Raw genomic sequence first — 24,448 nt, 5'->3', positions numbered from 1 at the left:
TCTCTTCTGCCCTTTTCTTGTATTATCTCCTCATGACTCTCTGCTACTCATTTGTCTTTTTTTCGTCTCTTTATCTTTTGTTTTTATCTTCTACCATTTCATTTTGTCTTCTCTCATTTCTTGCCTATTCGTGTCTCAACTTGTGTTTCCTTCACTTGTTTTTTCTCGTCAGCTTGCCTTTTCTCGTGTCCATTTTTTGTATTGTCTCACCTTCTCTATTCTTGTCTTATTTTGTCTCTTCTAAACTTAACTTTTCTTGTCTAATCTTGACTTTTTTCTTTGCTTCTCTTCTTGCATCATGTTGTATCATATAACTTATCATATAATTTCTCTCTTCTCTTCTCTTCTCTTCTCTTCTCTTCTCTTCTCTTCTCTTCTCTTCTCTTCTCTTCTCTTCTGCTCTTTTTTTCGCTCTTCTTCTCTCTTCTGGTCCTTTGTAGTTGACAGGCTCGTGGAATTCTTTATTCACCCTTATTATACAAAAGCACCATGGATGCATAGATAATGCAGAACCTCTCTCTCTCTTTCTTGGCGTCTAACTCTTTCTCTTTTTTATCATTTGGTGCTTCTTGATGTCACTTGGAAGTGCTACAGTGCCGTCCTTTGTGGGTGTGTGGGTGTGTGTGTGTGTGTGTGTGTAAGGCTCTCCTCAGAGATCACAGGAGTCCAAGTGTGAGAGTGTCTGAGAGATCAAAGGGGGAAATATGAAGACACCAGGCATGCCAGAGATCACAAGGTCTGTGCATGTGTGTGTGTGTGTGTGCGCGCGCTCTACCTTTCTGCGATATAAAGATCACATCAGGTTGCGAGTGTGATTTTTGTCGTTGTGACGATCACACCAGATAAATGCACAAACCATAAATCTGAAAGCACAAATGTGGTATTGGGCGACTTTGGTTTTGAAAGGTCCTGACAGTTTCTGACTCTGTTTGTTTGTGTTTGTTTGGGCACTGTAAGATCAAAGTGCTTCTGTCGAAGTGTGTATGTGTGTGTGTCACCGTTTAGCTCTGTGCTCTTTTGTTCAGGGTGAGAGAGAGGCAGCTGCTTAATTGGACAGACAGTTCTCTCATCGCACACACGGACACGCACACACACGCACACACACGCAGTCACGCAGTCTGGCACTGACAGAATAACACTTCACTTTCACTACCAGAGACTAACATTCACACACACACTGACCACACAGAACATGCGATCGGATCAGACAAAACAACACACTTAATAGCAATAAACCAAGCCCCAAAACACACTCTTGTTCATTGTATACATAAATACAAAAGAGCAAGTATATATATCAAAAATCCATGAGATGCCGTGCATTACAGTGTTTTATACCACAGTTAATGGCTGTTATTAAGCACAGCATGAAGCAGTTTGCTTGTATAAAATGGAATCAGAAGTGTGAAAAAACGGTTAATTTCGGCTCCAATTCAAGTTGTTCTACATTACAGTGAAGACATAGTCCAAAATCTATCTATACATTGAAGGGTATGGCTCATACAGTTCACAAATACATTACACTATCCATTTGCCATTTTTAAGCCAGGAACTGCAGTAATGCACCCGCATTTTGTTTATTAACGTACAAACTGCACTGCAAGCACACAGCGTAGTTGAACTGTGATTGACAGCACAGTTGTAAAGACCCACCGCACAGGCTCGCCTGGATAAGGATGTTAGGCGTGGGAACTTGTCGTTGTGTTGGCTGAGGGACAGTGGCGTGATAAATGACATAACCGTATCTCAGCTGTTGTTTTCACATGAGCTCTGTTCCTTCTGAATTATATTCATATATGCATAAAAGCACTAGATGAATGCATGCAGAGGCATTGCTGTGGTCAACCTAACTCTGAGGTCATACATGCTAGCGCAGCATTCAAGAACAAACCCTATAAATATGGAATATCTATATTGCTGTCAGCAACACGCTTTATGGGAATCTATTTTGTGCAGGCTGAATTTTCAATCACTTACTCATTTTCATGCCTGCCTTAATGTGTATGCATTTCTTTTTTTCTGCGGAACACAAAATAACACATTTTCCAGTTTGTCAATATAACGCAAGTTCCAAAATGAAATCAAAATAGACGCTCTTTCTTCTTTTTATTTTTTATTTTTAGACAGACAAGTCAGAATTTTCTTTTTGGATGTCAGTTTTATTTGTTACGTTTAAATGCAGTCAGGGAATTTGTTGTATACGTCGAATGTCACGGAATTTGAGAACATTTGGAAATGGATGCGTTAAAAAAATAGGCGCAAATATTACAGAAATATATTTAACGGTATATTTACCACAGTTTATTTAGGAGAAAAATGTAAATGCACAATACATAAATACACAAGTCCTAAAAGAAGAGAAAATATGTATTTGTTTAAATGTTAGCTTTTGATTATTCAATGAAAACGTTAAAATTTAATCAAAAATGAAAAAAAAAAAATGACAGGGCATCAAAAATAAAATTTTTCTTAACCTTTGAATAAATTGTGGCTTATATTGACGGTGCCGTGATTTCAATTAATTAGGCATGCTTATTAATTTAAGCATGAATATTAAATGGAAAAACATTAAATTAAAATGTACAGAAAAAATAAAACCGATTTCATATGGCTCTACACAGAAAGAGCGTCCAGAATATCATAGGGCTTGTTTGACTTGGGCCAGTAAGCAACCTCCCTGAACACTACAAATCACATAGCAATGCCCTGGCAACCGCCCATAGCAGCCTGGCATCACGTCGACGAGATTTTCATTGGCAAACACCATTATTTTCTTCAGAAATGTGCAGTTTTGAATCGCTTCCTGTTTAGCTCTCTTTATTTTTGTTTAGAGGGTTTGTGTGTGTATTTGTCTGTTAGCATTTGAATGTGCATATATGTGTTTCAGATTGTGTTTGTGTCTGTGAGTGTGTGGGGAGTATTTTTTCACTCTAATGGCATCTTTAGCTAGAACGTAACGATGGAAACCACGTTGCCACGGAAACACTGCATGTCTCTTTGAATTAGAAATCTCTCCATATACACACCCTTCCTCTCTCTCTCTCTCTCTCTCTCTCTCTCTCTCTCTCTCTCTCTCTCTCTTTCTCTTTCTCTCTCCCTCCTGTTACTGTTACTGACAGTGCAGCTGTCCCTAGTCAGGAAGTGTCAGAGCAGAAAGATATTCAAATTCAAATAAAATATATAGCGCAGAGAGATAAACCGAGAGGGAGAGGGAGGAAGTGAGATGGACTTCCTTGAAGGGAGAGTTAAAGAAATAATTATCTACCTCAAAAAAAGAAAAGAAAGAAACTGAAGTGGCGAGATAAGGAGAGTAGCAGAGGATAACAGCTGTAAGAAGAGGGTTAGCGAGAGAGGAAGAGAGATTGGTTATGCTGTGCTAAATGCTGCAGGCGTTAAGTAACACTGTACAGCTCAGACAGTTTCACTTAGATCTGAATTAACACCATGCTACAGCTAGAATATAAATAATAGTAATAAATACTTTGATAAATTGACAGAGTATATATTTTTATTCAGATTAAAAATGCAAGGAAGTAATTGCGGTGTAAGAAACCAATTTAAAATGAAAGTGACTAAATTATAAATAATATTTGAATGCATCAGCTATGCCTCGTAATGCACATTATAAACGCACTGTGCAGACTCATGAATGATTATAAGCACAGTTAATACATCATAACACTTCAATTCATTCTTACAATATGCATTTTAAATTCAGTTATAATAGTCACAATAATATGTGATGTAGTACATCTAATAAATAATATATAAAATGCATATATACCATTTAATAAGCCTTTATAATATATTGTAAATAAGGGCTTTAGTGCTGCCGACCTGCGTTACCAATACTGCTACTTTTGATTTCATATTTTAGCCCCATTTAGTAATTATAGTCTGTAATATTACTAATTTTGAAGTCACTTTGGAAAAAGCTTCTCCTAATTAAATAAATGTAAATGTACTACTTCTACCATTACTACTACAAATTAATTATTTATTTTTATTAAAAATTTTATTTAAATTAGGAAATGTACATAAAAGGTACTCATGTTTTACTATGAAATACTGTTTTAGTATTTTTTTTTATTATTTATAATACTATTTTCTGCTTTTCACATTTAATTCAACGTGTTATTGTTTTTTTTGTAATTATTCGTGTACTAGCAATTCATTTTCTATAGTGAATCCTACACCAGTTTTTATTTTAATATTTGTTTATTTTATTTTATTCATCTGTGGAAAAAACTGTCTTTTTATTTGTTAATATCAAGAAAAAAAGTAAGAGCTCAGCATAGCAAAAATAAACACACATTGTTTTAAACCGAAAGAAATCTTTCAAATCGATCTGTTATTGCGTACTTGCTGGGTGGCCATTGCAAATGAGCCAAAACCAGTTTGATGTGGCTAATGTGTACTAGAGCGAGAGAGGTTTGGAGAGGAAGTTCGTCTGTAAGAGGGTGGAGCGAGAAAGGTGGAGAATGAGGGGGAGAAATAACGAGTAAGTGACAAGTAAGGGGATGACGGAAGCGAGATGAATCGAAGAGGAGAACTTGGGAGGTGGAGGGAAATTTGTGTGAAATACTAAGCGCGGGGCTGCCAGAGATAGAGAGACGGAGAACGGCAGACAGAGAAAGCGGGTTGTCATGAAAGAGGGAGTGGAAGGGAAAGTATATGGTGGAGAAGGAGGCAAGGGCTGGCTGATGAATTAATGGGAAGAGAAAGCAGAGATGAGGATGCTTAAGATGAAAAGAAAACAACAGGAGAGATGGCGAACGCAGAACAGTCCGCAAATACGGTGGCAGGGTTATGAACCGAATGACGTTCATTTTACACACACACACACACACACACACACATGTACACAAACTCTCACATGTAACACACTCATTATAGAAAGAAACATTCTGACTCACACACTCTCCTCATAAATTGGAGGCATTTTTCCATATTCAGGCACAGCGCTCTATAAAGCTTGTATTCATTACTCTAATGAAGCTTAATGAAAGCATCGCCTTCGCTAGCAAACACCAAAGATCACAACAGAACAACCTGTTCTGCAGAGCGGCCCTTCCTTTACGCGCGCACGTAACAACACCTCAGTAAATACAATCACGTCTTCGTAGAAACGGCATGCGTACGGCAAGTGTACGAAAGCTCGTGATGTAAACAATCCTAAAGAAAGCCTTTGAGGTGTTCGCAAAAACCGACTTGAAATGGTGCGATCAAATGTTGATTCAGTTACATTAAATATGTTGACTGGGTAATAAAAATATGTTGACGGGCATTCACTTACAATTGAAGAAAGTTAATGCATGCTGTTTGTTTTCACATGAATGATGTAGACTGCCATTCCAAGGTTTTAGCCCAGAAAGATTTTTTTTCCGCCGCTGTAAGAAATCACTGAAATATAGAGCTGTATGCTGTATAAGGGGTGTAACGATATCAAAATCTCATGATATGATAATATTACCATAAAAAATCCACAATGCAGTATTTGTTGGGAAATTTTTAAAAAGATAAATGAAGAATTGGGAAAAAAAAATAGACTTCAAAAGTTCAAAATTAAGAGCTCTAACCCATGATAGGAAGTGTTGCCAGGTATTGCCACTAAAATAAACAAAAAACTAAAAATAAATACATTAAATCGAAATTACTTCTAGGGCTGTCCCAGAATAAAGATTTTTCTGGTCGATCAGTAGTCATTCATTTTAAGCATTAGTCGATTAATGGCATGTTTATTAATAAACCATTAAAATAATTTAAAGTGAGCGTTAATTAACTGTAGCCTACTAAGTGTTCAAGTGCACACAAAAAGCTTGCCACAGCGCACCGGCAGGAGTGATGATTATGAATGTGCCGGTGTAAAACAGTAAGGAGACTGCATTAAGGTTTTAATATTTTGATAAAGTAATGTTTTCTTTGTAGTCGGCGACACAGACTCGCATCTCTTCAGTAATGATGCGCCTGTATGCCCGTTTCATATGGATTACGCAATCTGAGAATATTTTCCGTTTCACTTGATTCATTTCAAAGTATACATTTCACCCTCTATAGAGATATTTTTAATGTCTGTAAAGCATAGAAACACTGTGTGTGTTTCACGCTCAAGTTTACAGACCGAGACGGCAAAAAGCACGTCCTGTTTGCTTTCGTTATTTCACAGAACTGCGATTTTTATTTTTGTTTTTTTTTATTGCGAGTGCACACAAATGAACATAGTCTTTACATGTTAGAAGATCTGTTACTCTTATCTGTTTGGCCAAAATTGAGCAGTTTTTTAAGCACAAGTGAGCGCATCGCTACCTTCAACACACACACTTCAACAAATACTTACATATATATTCATATATAAATATTTCAGATGATAAGTCTTATTTGAGGTCGAGGAATAATAGGCAAGCGTTGGATGCACCTGATGTACACTGTACTACCATACAGTACACCAGCTATTAACTGTGGATTTTTTTTCTGCGACTAATAAAAATTTGGTTGACTATGGTCGACTACTAATGATTAGTCGACTATTAGGGGGCAGCACTAATTATTTCCAATCTTTCGCAAATAAGATAAGATAAACATATCGTTATATGTACTCTAAACTTCAACTTCCTACATTACCTTATGTTAAATGTTAAATTAAGTGGAAAAGATGAATCCAGAAACGCTTAAAATAGCTGGATCTGGCAACACAGAGGATGCGCCTGCGCCTGCACCTTCACTCACAACCAGTCTGTCCTCAAAACTCTCTCAAGTCTCGTTCACGTCATACCAGGGACGCTAAACATTTTTGCTAACTGTCTAAACTGAATTATACATGTCATCCAGATAGTTATACGAGGAGTTTAACAGCAAAGTAGCGACAAATCTTATTTTTGAACATGAAAAAGTTAGTAGCGGGCTACAGGCCTGAACACATTTAAGGTGACTGTCGGTAAATTATAAAGGTACAAATATTAGCACTTCAACAGTTTGGTAAATGAACATTACAATATATACATTCATTAAATACAGGGTTTTATGTGTTGCAACCATTTTTTTTTCATAGATTCCAAATCTTTGTATGCATGTGCTCCATATAGAGCTGTAAAATAATATAAATCACTTTTTCTAGTTTGCTCTTTTTTTAAAAAAGTGAACTTTTGCCTGTTTGTTGATTGGATTAAATAAAATTTTTTTGTACTGCTGTCTTTGTTTTGTTTAGGACTACAGTCTAGAACTGAACGTGATGTGTTTGGTGTGCGACCATCTTCGGGCATGTTTCCAACTTCTGAGCAATTCGTTACTGTTTTAGTGATGTTGTCGTACCAATGTAAACACATTGTTTTTTTGTTGGTATTTTCTTTTTTACTTTACCGGTTACATGCATCCTCTCAAAGTTGTGTCTGTATTTTTCCTCCATTTTGCTGTTACAGCGTTTCCAATTTTCTCTCCTATTTATCTCTTCTCTCACTACCTTGAGATTATTTAGGCAGTTTAAAGACCCTGGATACATACTAATGCAGCATGCACACATGCACACACCACACCCCGGTGCTTTTGATAAAGATCAAGCGTTGAGCTTTCAGCAGAGAATTCATGGTGTGTGTGTGTGTGTGTATTTTGGCTCTTTCACACGGCTTACATGTGTCAATAAGTGACTAATTGCCTTTATCCTCTGTGTTACTAATGAGCTCTATTAACTGAAAAGAGCTGAGAATTTAATTACCATACGGGGTTGAAGGGTATGAAAAATATCAACTCTTCCTCCATACTGTCCCCCTTTCCTCTCCACTTTCACTTGTTTTTTCTCTTTCACTTATTCTATCCATCCTTTTCCTGCTGTCTCCGCCATTTGCGCTCTATGTGTTCAGCTGCACTGTGAGCTCTGCGTATTGACACAAAGCGTGCCTTTTAATGAGATGATCAGCTATCATTGTCCTGCCTCTTTTTTCCTTCACCTTTCACTACAAAGGCGATTAAATTAAAAATGACCCTATTTACTTTCTTAAAAGCAACATTCTGGGTTTAATACAAGCTGAATTTACATAATTTGTGGCAAAAAATTATTTAGGCTTGCTTTTTTTTTTTTTTTTTTAAAGAAAAGCAAGATGTATTTTAATGGAAGTAAATAGGGCAAATTTAATTTTGAAATTAAAAAAAAAGTACTTTTGCAGTCAGGGTTTTAGGCATTGTGTTGTCAAGGCAACAAACTAAATGTAATTTAATGCTGAAAAGGTGAGTATGCAATTTTTTGTGCACTAAAATCCTATAAATGCATGCAAACAGTGAGTAATTGAACACTGAAAGATCAGCCCCATTCACACTACTGTAACAAAAAATGTATTTATTTTTTTAAAGAAAGTATAGGGACAAATGGAAGTTAGTTTAGTTGATATCAACATTTTTCCACAAATGCTGTGTTGGGTAACTTGTATTGAACCTAAAATATATCAGTGTTATTTGATTAAAATAGCTTTTGATCACTTCAAAAAAAAAATTCATCAAAATATTTCAGTGTTATTTGATTAAAATAGCTTTTGATCACTTTAAAAAAAAAAAAAAAGATTGTTACCACAAGGTGCATGTTAATTATTCTAATTTAATAATTTAATCAAACCGTTAAGTTGTGAACATTATTTTGTTGATTTTAGTTTAAATAATAATCTTGTTCATGACATTAACTTTAATATTGTGAGTAATTGAACTTTTCTTTATAAATGTGGTTGTAGTAACTTAATATTAAATTTGTCTAGTTAACTTTTAATTCTTTCCCCGCCACCTTTTTTTTTTTTACCAGCCACTGCCAGCATTTTTTATAATTTTCACCTAAATTTGACAGTCTTTAGAATATATTTTGCTAGGCATATATGAACATATTATATTAAGAACCAAGCCTCTGCTTTCAAACAAAAAAATTGTTTGTTTTCATGCTTTATCATCACTTGAATGCAGATAGGTTTTGTCAGAAATACATTATGAACAAAAAACTGAGAAAAAAACATTTTTCAGTAGTGCATTTTCATGCAAAATACATTCAGATATCATATTCGTTTAACTGTAAATAATTATATGAATAATTAAACACACATGTAGGTTACATATGTACCTACATATATACACATATGCTCTATTTATATATAGATTACGTACACACACACATGTAGATACATATTCATATTCATATCGCCGGGTTAACGATCTATCCTAGACATAACTTGAGATATTTCTGTGTCTGTAAAGGCTGACTAGCTTACTTTTTCCCAGTCAGATTAAAAATGGTCAAAACATGATCTACATGCGTGATCTACATATATGATCTACATTATCTTAGGCTTTCCTTACTGTAATACATCTAGAACAGAGATTGCCATAAAAAAAAGCGTTGTAACCTAACTGACGAGATATCTCATTAATGGCGGGGAAAGAGAACTACAGATTGGGTAGTGGATTTCTAGTTTTCAGCATGCTTTTCAGGAGTAGAAATTACATGTTATTTGATGCGTTTCTTAGTGAAGCGAAAAGACCTGTTAGTGTTTAATGCCGCTAAGAGTTTCTGTTGTATGAAAGTTTTTAGACCCCTTGTATCAACTCTATTAGCAATGACAACACTTGTAACAAGAAACATCTTACTTCTTAATTAAATATACGTGATAAATCAGTTACATTTAGTGTTTTCTACGCTGGCTGTGGACTTGAACTGGAAAAAGATCATATAAATTGGTTCCAAATTGATGCATTTGTGTTACAAATGATTAAGTTCCATTAACTCTAAATGTATTTTGTTGGTTGAACATAATGTCATTAGAAGCCGTCAAAACAATTGATGCAAACTGTTGCCAACACGTTATTTTTTTAGAGCGCAGTCTCGAATCATTCACTTCCATTAGGTCCAGCACTTTTTGGTATATGCCCTCTTTTTGAACATTTCTGTGAGTTTTACTCATTCATACTTCAGATTATGGAAATAAAACAGGCTGCAAATGGCAATTCATGCTGGCTTGAAAAAAATCCAAGTGAGAACATTGATTTGAGCAGCTCGAGAGTGCTGGAGAAGTGTAAAGAGCTCTTTGTGATTAGAATACGGGTTAAGCCTAATTTTAGAGAGCGGGGATTGATCTGTTTTGATTACGAATTCATTGGATGAAAAAAGGATAAAAGATAAAAAGAGAACATAAAAGAAATAGTGGCGAATCGAAGAAAGGGAAAAAAAGGAATGTGAAATTGTGCTTTTTTTTTCGTTCTCCTTATCCTGGTTGAAAACGGCTGCTATCGCATTCGCTGATAATGGTGTTTAAAGCTCAGACCGCACACGCGTGTTTGTGACATTCATTATCCCAGCCGCTCGGATGTTAAGCGATGCCGGCCGTTGCTTCGGAAGATAAAGTGTTTTTTTGCGCCGTTGTGCGAGTTTGCGTATTTCCGCGGGTCTTTTTAATATGAAGTGCTTAGAGCATGTGGTGTGTGTCTTAGGATGATGAAGTGTTTAGAGTCGAAGTGTGTGTTTGCGCGTGTCTTTGGAAGATGAAGTGTTTTTAGTCCCCCCTGTTATTACAGTCTATTTCAGTCTGACTGAGCCTCATACATCTATGTCACAGTGTGTGTGTGTGTGTGTGTGTTTGCATGTGTATGGGGTGAGTGTTTTTCTGATGAGGTGAGTCATGTCTGTTTTCATTTTTATTGTGTGTGTGAGTTCGTTCCTTCCGGTTACAAATGTCTTTGTGTTAGTGTGTCTAGGAGTGACTGTAGGTTTCCGTGCTGTTAGTGTATCCAAAATGACACCCTGCATTTATTTATACGTCTAGGAAGCTGTGCTTTGTAGAACCCGAAGTATGATTGCGCTTCTTAAATGTGTTTATGCGCACGTCCGTAATGTTTGGCTCCTTTATGTAAATGTGTCATGCATCTTGCGAGAGGACATGGCACCGAACGTTGCCGAGACACGCTTCGCTTGCGGAGGAGCTTGAATAACCGTAGCGATTTGCATAACCACGCTCGCATGTGTTCAAAGGCAGAGGTCAGGAACACTAGCCTAAGGGTTGCTTTAGCGCGGCTAGCGGTACCGCTGGGAATGTGCGCTTGGATTCAGTGTAAGCTGGTGATAACAGATCCTCGTGGCCGTCGAGCGCGTTTTGTTCTGTTTCCACAGATGAAATGCAAAGAAATACAATGCTTTGATTAAATCAGTCATCACCTGAGGAGAAAAGCACCATGGGAATTCAAGAGTATTATTTAGCTTCGCAACGAACCCGTTTCTTCCAAACCGGGATGTCTCGGCAAAACCGCACGCAGATCAGTAATAGCGTCTTTATTTGAGCCGGGCAGTGTGGGATTTATTCGTATATTAGTGTTATGGACATGAATGAAGAGATTTGGGTTTCAATTATTCATACTTCATTTCCTGCTGCCCACATTAATAGTGAAACTCGGGGCTTGAAAAGGCCTTGGCATATTAGAATTGTTAGTTGCGCAAATATTGGGAGTTCATTATCGCGCTTGAGTTATTAGCGCGACCGATAATTATAACGGACAACAAAGTCTTGGGTTTTTAATACGGAAATAAATGGGTGGCAATTTAGGAATATTACACATGAATTTAGAGTAAAAGATTAAATAGTTGAAAATTGGCCATGGGGAGAGAGAATTAGAGAGATAGGGTTTTTTTAATGAAGGAAAGGCGATGTATTCTCTTTTTGCGCCATGCCAAGCCTACTTAGTGAGCCAAGAGAAGCATAACTGCTGCTTCTTTATGAGATGCAGGAAGTCTCATTAAATTCAGCAGGAGTGACTCCTCTTGGTCCGCTGCAGATGCTCTCAGCAAACGGGGCTGAGACCTTACACTTCATTTAGACACGGAGGGCAACCGGCTTTTAAAACTATAGATGTTAAACTATGTAAACGTCACTGTGTTATTTTGGGAGGTACAATTAAAGCGAAGGGGGACAGAACGTGCAGCAAAATGTCTGATCTCAAGGGAGTTCTCTCTTATGTCTCGAGTTTGTTTGTAGCTTACTAGTTTTGTCTTCGGACTCATTTTTGTTGTTTGGGAGCAAATCATGACGAGGATCAACAAAATAAATGTGGGCACCTAAAAGATGTGTTCAAGGCCTTTGGTAAAAGACCTAACTTTATATATAAAGTACTTGAAGTTTTGGATGGGAAAGTTGTTACTCTTTGGTGTCACGTGATCCTTCATTCTGACATGCTGATTCGCTGCTATTTTATTATGTTGATAACTTTGACTTCTTCTTCTGGAATCTTTGAATAGTTCAAGTAAACGGTATTTAAAACATTGTACATAAAGTTAGCATATTGAGGACGATGAAGGAAATGGATCAACTCGCACCTCTGAAGCAAGCTAAAGTAAATATGAAAAATGGTGACTTTTTAGCCACAACTGGCGACATGTTTTTGTCGTGAGTTATGAAAAGCACCATTTCTGATGTCACGATTTATGACTGTCACTATGGTTACAGGTGAAAAGCAATTTTACCAATTGTTAATATAGGCATTATTTGTTCTGCTCCTTGGGATATTGAATGAACATGACAATTTGCGAGATTTACTTATATAAATATGTTTGTCAATCTCAAACACTAACTGTGCGACCTATCCAATGTTTCATCATTTTCACTGCGATAATGAACCCCATCATCATTATCATCATTAATTTAATTAGCCACATCCTGATATTTGTCTTCATCATAGCTACCTGCACAAAAATCAGCATCAACTGACGTCCCAAACTCTGATACGCAGTAATCTAAAAAATATCCTCCGTTTTATTATTCCCGGTCTCCATGTATGGCCGATATAGTAGTATCGCCCAAAAATGCATGGCATGATAATAACTACATATGGATACAGTATGTGGGCGCATGAATTGTAGTAGACATAGTAGCCGGTTTAAATGGCAGGGTTTGCTTCGTTCATGGAACCGGTTTCAAATGTTCCTCCCTTCCTCTCAGACACGGAGAGCGGGGAACAATTGGTTTTGTTCAGGGAGAGATAGAAATGATGAGGGGTTTGGAAGAAGGTAGAGATGTGAGGGAGGAACTTTCGTGTTATTGACTTTCCCGAAGAAAGAGACATAAAGGAGGGAAGCAAAAGAGAGAAAAGAGAAGATAAAGTCCAGGTTGAAAGACAGAGGGAGGAGGTAATAGACAACAGGGAGACGGGCTGACAGCGCTGGTGACAAGACGAATAAGACATGATGCAGCCAAGACTGATAATGGAAGAGAAAGTTTCAACAATTAATGAGCCTGGTAGCACATCTCATTTTCTCTGGAAGAAAAACAGCAAGAATGAGGGATCAGAGAAGTGAGGAGGGGGTGAAAGTCTTTGCTCTCATTTCCCTTAGAGGGGCCTTGAGGCAGGAAAAACTTGAAAAAGAGCAAAAAGGGGAAAGAAAATGAGGTCATTGTGTTTCTGACATAGAAACTTAGGCCATTGCCTATGGCTAATACATGGGCGTTATCTTACTAAGTTATTAACTAGACAACAGTTTGCATCCCTGAGTGTCGTTTATGTTATTAGGCTGATACAGAGGCCTGTGCTAACAAATGAAGTGTTTATAGGTATGCAGCTATTCAGTTTATCTGTCTGTTATTTCTTACATTTGTACAGACGTAAATGTATTTAGATTTTTTTATTTAATATATAATATATTTTTATAATTTATTTATATCATTTAAAATATCAAAATCTTTAAAATGCACTTAATGTAGGCAACAGAACATTATGACAGCATGAAAAATGTATATTTATCCTGACTTTCTAAAGGCTGCATTTAAGAGGATTATTAAATAAGTCATTTTGAAGATGAACTTTAAGTGCACGTTTGATGAAGGATAAAGTAATCTAAATGTAAAAACAGTACATAACCATACATACAGTATATCCAGTGTTGAACTGAAATGAATAGCACTTGAATAGATGTATAGAAAAACAAAGCAAGGCAGCCATAGAATCATGCAAAATAGCAACATTTCAAACTCTCCACTGTTATTTGAGCGTATAATTTCAATATTATTATCTTTATTGTAAAATTTTCTTCATTTTAATTATAGCTGAAGTTTGAATCATTTCGTTTTGTTATTTTTATTTGCTGTTAATTTGGGGCTCTTGTTTTTCAAATGTAGTTTTTATAATTTTAGAACATAAGTTTTAGTTGTTTTACGACTTCATATTAAATTAAACTGGAGAATGTTTTAGCTTTTTTTTTTTTTCTTTTTCTTAAAGCAACGAATATAGTTTTGTGGTTTGATTTTGGTTAACTGTAACGACGCAAATAAATATAGCAATTTATTTGGATTAAATCATGCATCCTCTACTGTACTTTTTTTCATTTCTGCAAAGTGACGTCACTGAAAAAGGTTTTCTGTGGATTCTCGGGAAATATTGATTTTACCAGTAAGTTGTTTCAGCCCTAGTTCCTTACATATCAGTAGATACGTGACCAGCTTTTTAAACCACAATTTACTGTGTCGCTTTGACAGAGTGTAATCTCCATCAAAAGGCTTTACATTCAACAGCTTACGCAATGATTCATCTTGTATGCGGGGCTCCAGGACTCCGCTCAGCAGAGAGAAGTAGCGGCGTCGTGCCACACGCATTAGTGCATTATCAATATCCACTCTGGCTGTAATAGAAATGAATGCGAGGGGAGTTTTAGTGCTTTTACGGTACTGTTTACCTCCACAATGTTGATTAACGCAGATCTTGCACCTCGGGCTCATGGCACTATTGAGAAAAGGCGTCTAGACGTCACTCACACCTATGGCTGAATACGTTCTTTGCTTTATCCTCGAAATTCGGGGGGCCTCGGGAACAGAGAAGAGAGTGTGAGAAAAGGGGAGAGGAGATGCACGGGGAGAAAAATAGGAATTATCTCTGCTGGACGGAAATAGCCCCGTGTTTCAATCAAAGACAAGCTTTTTAAAAAATTAGATTTAAGAGCGCCGATGGGAGGGGGCCGTATAATGGGAATTAAGGTTGTTTCACGTTAATTATGCGTCATATGTGACATGTAATTAATTCAGTGTGTGTTTGATTAGAGATTGAGGGGGGGAGGCCCTTAAATAAGATATGATGATCAAGCACAATATGTTGATGGTTCAGAATAACATGAAAATAATTATTTCTGGGAAGATTAGAGGAGAAACAGAGAGGCTTAAAAAGGCAAGAAAGATTGGGGGATTCTGTGGAACCGGTGCCTTTTTGCTTTCAAAAAGGAGAATTTAAACTGAACTGTATAATTCTATATGACTTATAATTCTATGATTGATATATATATATATATATATATGTATAATATATTCAAAGAAGTTTTTGCTTACATAATATATGTACTATATGTGTACTGTATATATTATTATTTATATAATAAATAACAAGCACATGTATTTAAGTTACATATATATTAAGAAAGATATGTTGTGCATACATAATGCATGTAAATTGTGATTATATACTAATATATAAACTCATATAAACATTTTAAATCCATTTTCCAAGTTACAATTACTGAACCTAAACATAGGAGATCTCAAAATCTCATAAATGTATATTTGCACATATTATATGTAATATATTTACATATAATAAATTATGTAATTATAATAATATTATACATATAATAATATTAATGCAATATTATACTTTTGTTCAGTTTTCTATGAATAAATTAAAAATAGAATACTAAGATCACCTGTTTTAAATGTTAGTTTTCACTCAGAAAGTGTTATTTATTTATATACACTAAACCCCAGGATCCACTGTCCACTGTTTACCTTATAATTCCCACACAACTGTACCTGAGGGACACAGATGGCGCCTGTCCTGTAGAAAGACCCGGGCAGAGAGATGCTTCAGACTGTTGGGTACAGGACCATAAAACAAACAGTGTGCCCATGGAAGTGTAAAAGCAGAAAAGCACAAGTATTTTTTTTGTGTTTCACTAAGGCACGAACACCTCCCAAAGTATATGACGCAGTGTTGTGTGTGTTTGTGTTGGAGCTACAGCAGCACGGGAACTAAATGAACAGCTGGACATGCAGTGGAGCCTATTGATTGTTTATGGTGCATATTGCCTTGGGAAATAAGGCCTTTTTAAATAAGAAATAAGATACAGAAAGAGTAAGAATGCTGTTACTTCTGCAGCAGTCTGGGCTATATGTGTGTTTCAGAGATTTGTGCTTTTGAGCAAATACTCTGTAGATAAAGATTGTTTTCCTGACGCAATGTTTAGAGAGAAGGCTTTTCTGACTCTCGTTCAGATCAAAAACAGCATTTCTAGAGCCGCTCAGCTGCTTTTCAGACCGATATTAAAGTAAGATGCTCAGTTGATTTTCCAGATCCACCATAATTCACAAAGTCTATTAAAACATCAGCCTCATTATGTGAAACACTCACAACAAAAGCAGAAGATTGAGGGGGTGAGTTGTGACGGCCCACCGCCGCTCTAATCCTTTGATGGCTCGGGTTGTTATGAACAAGACTCTCTTTTTATTGTCGTTTCTCTCTCTTCCTCTGTGTCTCGTGCTTCCCTCTCTCTCTCTCTCTCTCGCTCCTTCTTTCTCTTCTTTTCGTTCTTTCTCTGAAACCCCTTGCGTGACTTATGAGTCATCACATCCCGTTCTACAGTACAGCCCTAGTTCTGCTCTGTATTACTGTAGTACAGTGCTTCTATATCATCTATCTGTCTATCTACCTATCTGTCTGTCTGTCAAAAGTATCTGTGGTTCTTTCTTTATCTATCTATCTATCTATCTATCTATCTATCTATCTATCTATCTATCTATCTATCTATCTGTCTGTCTGTCTGTCTAAAGTATCTGTGGTTCTTTCTTTATCTATCTATCTATCTATCTATCTAAAGTATCTATCGTTCTTTTTTCCCCTATCTGTATATCTACAGTAACTAAAGTTCTTTTTTTCTCTCGTTTTTTATATCTGTCTATCGTTCTTTTTATCTATCTATCTGATATCTATCTGATATCTATCATATCTATCTATCATTCTTTTTTCTTTATCGTTCTTTTTTCTGTCTGTCTATCGTTCTTATCTATCTGTCATTACTTTTGTATCTATCATTCTTTTTTCTTTATCTATCTACCTATCTATCTGTTGTTCTTTTTTCTATATCTGTCTATTGTTTTTATCTACCTGTCGTTCTTTTTCTCTATCTTCTATCGTTCTGTCTATTCTGTCATTCTATTGTTCTATCATTGTATTGCTTTTTTAATCTGTCTCTCGTTCTTTTTATCTATCATTCTATTCATCATTTTATCATTGTATCGTTTTTTTCTCATCTCTCTCTTTCTCTCTCTCTCTCTCTCTCTCTTTTCTTTCGTCTTTTTAAGGTTGTTTAATTTTACCTTTCTTTCTTTCTTTCTTTCTATTGTAACATTAAGTATCCATCTATTATATATAAGGCTTTTACTTTTAGCGTACAGTAATTTTATTTAGTCCAGGGGTTTGTACATAATTCAGACGTCTCTTTTCAATTATTCTGTGCAATTGTTTTTCTTCTTCCACATAGTTTTCTTCCTCCCTTTGATCTTAAGTGTACCTGTGTGCTTTAATTTTGATAAATGTTTTATCTTCGGCGATCAAGGTTGTGCTCTTTCTCTCTGTAGTTTATAAGTCGGACAGCTCCGTGATCGCTGCCAGGCGTAACAAGCCAGCAGCAGCAGCAGCAGCAGCAGAGGCTGTTAATGCTGCGAGTGACCTTCTGGAGAGCGAGTCTCCGTCTCTCTCTTTTCTGCTCAGCACGAGCTCCGTTTGGTTGTGCTAATGCCACTGGTGTTCTGAGGAGTTAAATCTAAACTATCTTGTCAACACAGTTGTAGAGGAAAGACGCCGTCTTTAGCGACGGAGGTAATGGTACATCAACTTTACCCAGAAGACACAGTGAAGTCAAATTAAGAATTCTGGACTCTTGACTCTCATTTTTATCCCGCTCTCTCTTTCCACCTTTTCATTTCTCTCTTTCTCTCGCTCTCGTCTGTTCTTTTTCTCATCTAATTTTTATTATTCAAACCTATATCTGAATCCGTGTTAAGAAATAGATTTTGGAGCACTTCTTGCTGGAAGGGCCTCTTTCTATTGTTGTAGAAAATCACAAAAGGTGCTCTCTTGGTTGAGTTTCAATGTAGAAAAATGATTATCTGAGATACTGCTTCTGATAAAAAAAACTTAAAAAGCCTTTATTTTAATTTAATGCATTTCTGGAAAAGAACTTTGATTGGAACGTGTCAGGCTATGAACAGTCTGCAGGTATTTCCTAACTGTGCGCCATTTCAGAATAACTGTATTTATCACTTGTAAAATGAAAGTTATGAATGTTGAAATTACTGTTACAAATCAAAAGGTGACACTTACGACCTGGTTCTTTTTAGTGAATCAAAGACATAAAGTGCAGTCATCGTAGTCTAATTATCAAGCAAATTATTCGAATGAGATGATTTATCACACACACAACTTAAAACTGTGTGGTTTCTGACTGCTTGTTCTTATGGATAGATATTTTATGAAAATAAATGTAACCACATTTTTGGGATTTTTTGGTTTCTTTAATTATCAGTGATTTCTACACAGTTAAGACCAGACTTAGACTAGTCTGTGTAAACATCAAAGTTGGTCAAACTATTAAGGAATTGGATTCACTGAGTAATCTGAAACAGAAATTATAATGCAGAATTTCTAAAGGGATAATTCAGTCATTAATTACTCACCCTTATGTCGTTCCAAACCTGTAAGACCTTTGTTCATCTTCAGAACCCAAAATAAGATGGTTTTGATGAAATCTATAGTACAAAATGAAACTGACATGTTCAGTTAGTGGAGAAATCATTAAAATTGTCCATTTGACGTTATTAGTGGTTCAACTCTAATTTTATGAAGTTAGGAGAATACTTTTTGTGTGAAGAAAACAAAAACAACTACTCTGTTTAATGATTTCCTCTGTTCTGGGTCTGTCTGATATTTGGGTACCAGACAAATTTATATTTCTAATGGCATCTGGTGTGCTCTCTGATTTCATCAAAAATGTCTTAATTTGTGTTCCAAAAATAAACGAAAGTCTTATGGGTTTGGAACAACATAAGGGTGAGTAATTAATGACAGAATTTCCATTGTTGCGTAAACTATCCCTTTAAGAACTGCTTTTTCTTAGGGCATGTTAGATCGTGCCAACATCCTGCTGACTACTCCAAGATATTAGTTCATGCTGACATCCTGACGAATAATCTAAGGTTAAGTCTCTACGTCAGGAATACTACATCCCACCTCCTGCGCCTGAACCCATCAGAAAAGAATATGCTTTGCCTGGTACTCGTAACACATCAAAAACAAGTATTTTCCGGTACCCAAAATCAGTACTTTACTACATTTTATCTACTACCAAAAACAGCATTAACAGTCTTCTATCATCCCCAGAGTCGGTCAGAGGGACGCAGGGAAGAGAAAGCAGGAGATGTAATGAGTAATGATGATAATGAAATAATCTTAGTTGCGTGTGTTTTAAAGCTCGGTCAAACTTCATCTGACCAGCACAAATCCAACAAACACCACAAACTATAGAAATAACATTAAAAATGAATGCTTCCGAACAACATCCCATGGTGTTAAAAACCGTGAAATTAGGAGACATTCTCTTACTGTCTTACGCACGAAGACAAATGTTCCCGGAAACCACAAAATCACGAAATGAACAATTTGAAAACAAACGTAAAATGTAAGAGAGTATAATATAATATATAACCACAGATCAATGAATGAATCAATAAAAGATTTATGTAACGAAATGGAATAATACCATGTTTAAATGCTAATTATTACAAATAACTGAATGGGAAAGAAAGAAAATAAAACAACACAAATATGGTTGCTCTCGAAGCAACACGGAGACATCTTTCTGGCTGCTAAGTGCCTCTTTTTTCCAATCAATCTGATACTTGATCCATCGTGTCAGATCAGCTGATGACTCACTTGAATTTAGATGCATTCTCTCCTCAACGGATCTCAATCTCTCCCCTTCCTCTCTTAATGACATGCTGTTCTGGCGCGGTATCGTCGATGGCAGGAGCTCAGCTGTTATCCCCTCCCAGCAGTCAAGAGTTAGTGGGAAACTTATTTTATGCCTCTGCCTCTCATTCGAATATTAAAGATACTTTGCTTATAAACTGCCTCTGCAGGACGCTAGTCTCTATTATTGAAGAGGGAGGGAGGAAAGTAGTGTGAGGATAGTAATGCAAGGCCTGGATGAGCTCCCTGCTGCTCGAGCGGGACTGAATTGAGTCGTGGATGACTAGGTTGGCCTTTCTATTGTGCTAAACGGGCTATGGAAGAACGGGAGTCTTGCATGTGGAATGCATGTGTCTGTGATCGCTCATTTTGAGATGAATAGACTCAGAACGGATGAAGAGGAGGAGCGGAGCGAGGGAGATTGATGACAGGGAGGGGGTGAGGAGCAGAAGTGTAGAACGACGGATTAGAGAGGAATGATCCGGAAAACAAATCTGACACATGGTATCCTATATATTATGCGTGTGCGTAAATGTAAAGTTGAAATGGGAGGCCATGTGTGTCATTTCGCATGTTCATCACAGTGGTGTATCTGAAGTGTAAGCTGCTGCTGTTGTCGGCGTTGTGAGGAGAGCGTCAGCTTGGAATCTAATGGGTCGACTCAACATTTATTCTGAAAAGAAAATGTCAGTAAAATAAGCATGTGTGGTCAACCTTGATGGATTTCTCTCCTGTTTGGGATGAAGTAGAATCCTAAATTGCATCATTAATATTTTAGCACATTGTGTTTCTTACATTTTGACAATACAACAGTTGCTCAGTGTCATGAAAATACAAAGTTCTTCCCAGAAAACAAATGCAATGCTTGATATGCAGGCGTATTGTTGCACATTATAAGGGTTTTCATTTTATTTATTAATTTTTTTTAAGCGGAAAATATTGGAAATCAAATTAATTGCACATCGTTTCTGGCTGAGAAATTGCCCCCAAAAAACTGTAAGTTGTTATTGTGTTAAATGAGAAAGCATCAGAAAATAGCTTTAGAAAGAAGTGTTTTATTTGATTCAGCGTACGATTTATTACGCCGTATTATTAGGTCATGATTTATTTTCATTTAGTTTTTCTGAAGCTGCATCTGCATTTACACTGCAATTGCAATTGTATAAACAATGGTTTTAATATGAAAAAAAAAATTATGTTGCCTTTTTCATTAATGTTTAATTGAAAACACTAATAGATATTATATTTAGTGTTGTCAAATGATTAATCAAGGGTATTATATACATATATTATTTAAACACAAACTTTTATTTTGGATGCAATTAACCACAATTAGCACTAATTAAATTATATTTTACAAGAATGGTTTTCTATTTTAATTTTTTTATATACTTAATAATAAATGTCATTCATTTCTGTGATAACAAAGCTGAATAAGAAACATGAATTTTCCATCCCAATGTTAAAAACGGTTGTGCTGCTGAAAGCTGCTGAAAAAAACTAATGAATAGAAAGAATTTTTTATTGATTTATTTATTTTTTTCTTTCATTATGGATCACTTTAATTCTTGCTTGATGAGTAAGAGCTCATTTCCTTTTCGAAAAAGAAATCTGACTGACCCCGTGACTGGAGTCCCACCTCTCCTGATGGGATCAACTCCGAAAACGGAAAAGGAGGAATTAAGTAAGGGAAATTAATATTAGGGGCACGTAAATGAACAGAAGTCATCAAATTAAAGAGGCACACGTGCACGCGCCGGCAAATCAGGCGCACATTAAACATTTAGTGAAAATCCACAAAACAAGAACGTATAAACACATACGTAAAAACATTATGCCACAGCCTTTAGATTAACAAGCTCGCAGCCCCATCAGTGTTGTTACCTCATTAAAGCCAAATCAAGGTAACGGATCAGTCCATCTCGGACCCCAGGGGAGTGGCTTTGATGTTGAGTAGAGCGTGGAGACCTGAAAGAGAGAGAGAGACACAGAGACTGTGAGATTTTGCCATGCGGCATGACTAACATGGCAAACGCCCACGACCGACTTCACACACGAGTGCACACACAGAACAATCATTTACAGGCATGTACAGACGCATGCATCAGTGTGCTGTCATACATGTGTGCATAGCTTTAAAACGCTTTGGCTGATTTGCTACCGACTGCTCCCACAAACGCACGCACGCACGCGTCAGTGTATCAGAGTTCGTTAACGCGCTTATTATAAACATTTGAAATCATTCATCACCGATGTGCTGCGGACTTTTCGTTTTGACGTTTGAGCTGCCTGGGATTTGTTTCAGGAGCGAAGTGGTCATTTAGATGTTAAGGGAGCAAAATGTGCCTCGTTCAAAGGCTTTGATGCAGCAGATGTTAGATCCGGCGAACCGCGGTTCACGTCTCTCTTCCCTCTTTCTGCCGATCACAGTAACATGTCACTGCGGTGAAAAGAATAAAATGATAGTTAACTTTGGGTTCGGGGCTCGAGGCAAGAAGAACACAAGAAACATTGAGCTTGGGTTAAAAATGATTGATCAAGCAAATTCTCAACTCTCTCGGTGACTTCCTTTTATGTGTTGAAAACCGGCTGATCCTGTTATAATGTGCTTCACCTGGATTCTTCTGTGTTCTCATGCATGCATGTATCTTTGTTTCTTGCAGGATGACCACTCCATGTTCTTCCAGTTTGGTCCCTCTATAGAGCAGCAGGCCTCTGTCATGCTTAACATAATGGAGGAATATGACTGGTACATATTCTCCATCGTCACCACATACTACCCTGGATACCAAGACTTTGTCAATCGGGTGAGTTGTCGCTATTTATTTTTTCCCAATTCACTTCCTTTTTAATTTCAGTTTAACTGTTCATTTAAGCAGTTGTAACTATAATTCACTGTAATAATACACTATATAACAGATCAAGTTAATTTACATTAATAATTTGACAGCAGTATTATTAACAAATATTGGCAAAAGTTAGTAGGAATTTTATTTTGTTTTATTTCATTTATTTTTCCCAAAAAATATTTTATGCTCACCAATATGTACGGCCAAATTACTCGAAATTAAATAATGAAATAAATATTAAAACACATAAATAAATAGTTAAATACATAATGAAATATTTAAATATATAAATAAATGCAGAAATAAATATATAAATATTTATTCATTTGATTTTTTTGTATTTAATATTCTTTTTGTTCATTTATGTATTTATTTAATTTAATTTATTAATTTATTCAGTACATGATTTTTTATATCCTCCACATTTCATTTCGTGTCACTCAGTGGGCGTCGGCAACTTTCAAACTCAATTTCTTAACTCAACTGCTTTCTAGTTTAAGTGTCTTTTTCCTATTTTTCGCATCACAAACATGGTACAAGATTGGTTGTTGTGTCTTTGACACGTTTTCTTTGCCATAATTCTAAATTGTTAATGATCTATTGAAGTTTTTGAGGCTGAATATCTGTCTAATACCCAACTTCAAACTTTGAATCGGTCACGTTCTTCCAGTGAAACTTCACTCTGATCGGGATCTGTTTATGCACATGTGCATCTGTTTTCAATACAGCTCTCGCATGTCATCTTCTCACTCATTAAACCCTGACAGGTCATTTACAGCCAAAAGACGGTCACTTTGACACTCCAGAGTCACCATTTTAATATATTGTTTGCTCTGGAAATATGTAAATAGAGCTTGTATATGCCCAGGAGCTGCAGCTGTATCCCTTCTGCCTTAACCACAGTTTAATTTCAGTCAGCTTAAACTTGAAAAATGTGTGAAAAGTGATCCGCAATGGAAATAAAACACTTTCTGATGTTTATTCATGTTCATTTCGTCTTTTAAGTTAATGTGAAAAGATCATTTCACATGTTTGAATAGTGGGAATAAAGAGATCTGTCACAAGACATTAGAGCCACAAAACAATATTTATTGTTTGAATTTCTTTAAAAATTACACAATGTTAAAGCTGAGAGTCCCTTGTTTCAGAATTAACCTGCTGTCTTGTCTGTCGCTGTGTTGTCAGTTTTCTCTTTGCTCTGCAAAAGTACTTTTCACTGCATGAGAACACGTGAGCTGCATAGTTTGTCTGGCATGGCAACAGTAACTAAGGAGGGTTGGTCTTGTGAACGGTCAATTCTACTGAGAAAGATTCACATGCCTAGAGACGGTTGCAGACCAGACAGAGAGCACCGTGCCATGTCTTCAAAATAGGAACAGGTTGTTTTCTATGAGTGTACAACAACCTGCGGCGGCATTCAGCTCAGGACACTCGTCCGGTATGCAACCGTCTTTAGAGGTGTGCAGCTGAAAAGGTTTTTTAAACAAGGAAGATGACCAGTTTGAAGCTGAGTTTGAAAGGTGATGTGCCAACAGCAATAACCCTGCAAATGAAATGTGGAGGAGGAAATTAGTGATTGACTAAATAATAAT

The 24,448-nt window shown here is 36.4% G+C and overlaps 1 protein-coding gene across 1 annotated transcript in view; it reads left to right on the top strand.

Annotated features, from left to right (window-relative positions):
* Positions 1 to 24,448, top strand: part of grin2bb (glutamate receptor, ionotropic, N-methyl D-aspartate 2B, genome duplicate b) — an 89,313-nt gene that overhangs the window by 28,025 nt on the left and 36,840 nt on the right. The window contains 1 exon segment of the mRNA XM_043246587.1: positions 22,671 to 22,814. Coding sequence (XP_043102522.1) covers positions 22,671 to 22,814 — 144 coding nt within the window.

The sequence above is a fragment of the Puntigrus tetrazona genome, chromosome 1 (genome assembly GCF_018831695.1).
Source record: "Puntigrus tetrazona isolate hp1 chromosome 1, ASM1883169v1, whole genome shotgun sequence".
Classification (NCBI taxonomy): domain Eukaryota; kingdom Metazoa; phylum Chordata; class Actinopteri; order Cypriniformes; family Cyprinidae; genus Puntigrus; species Puntigrus tetrazona.
Note: the sequence above shows the minus strand (reverse complement) of the source record. Positions and strands in the feature narration are given on the sequence as shown.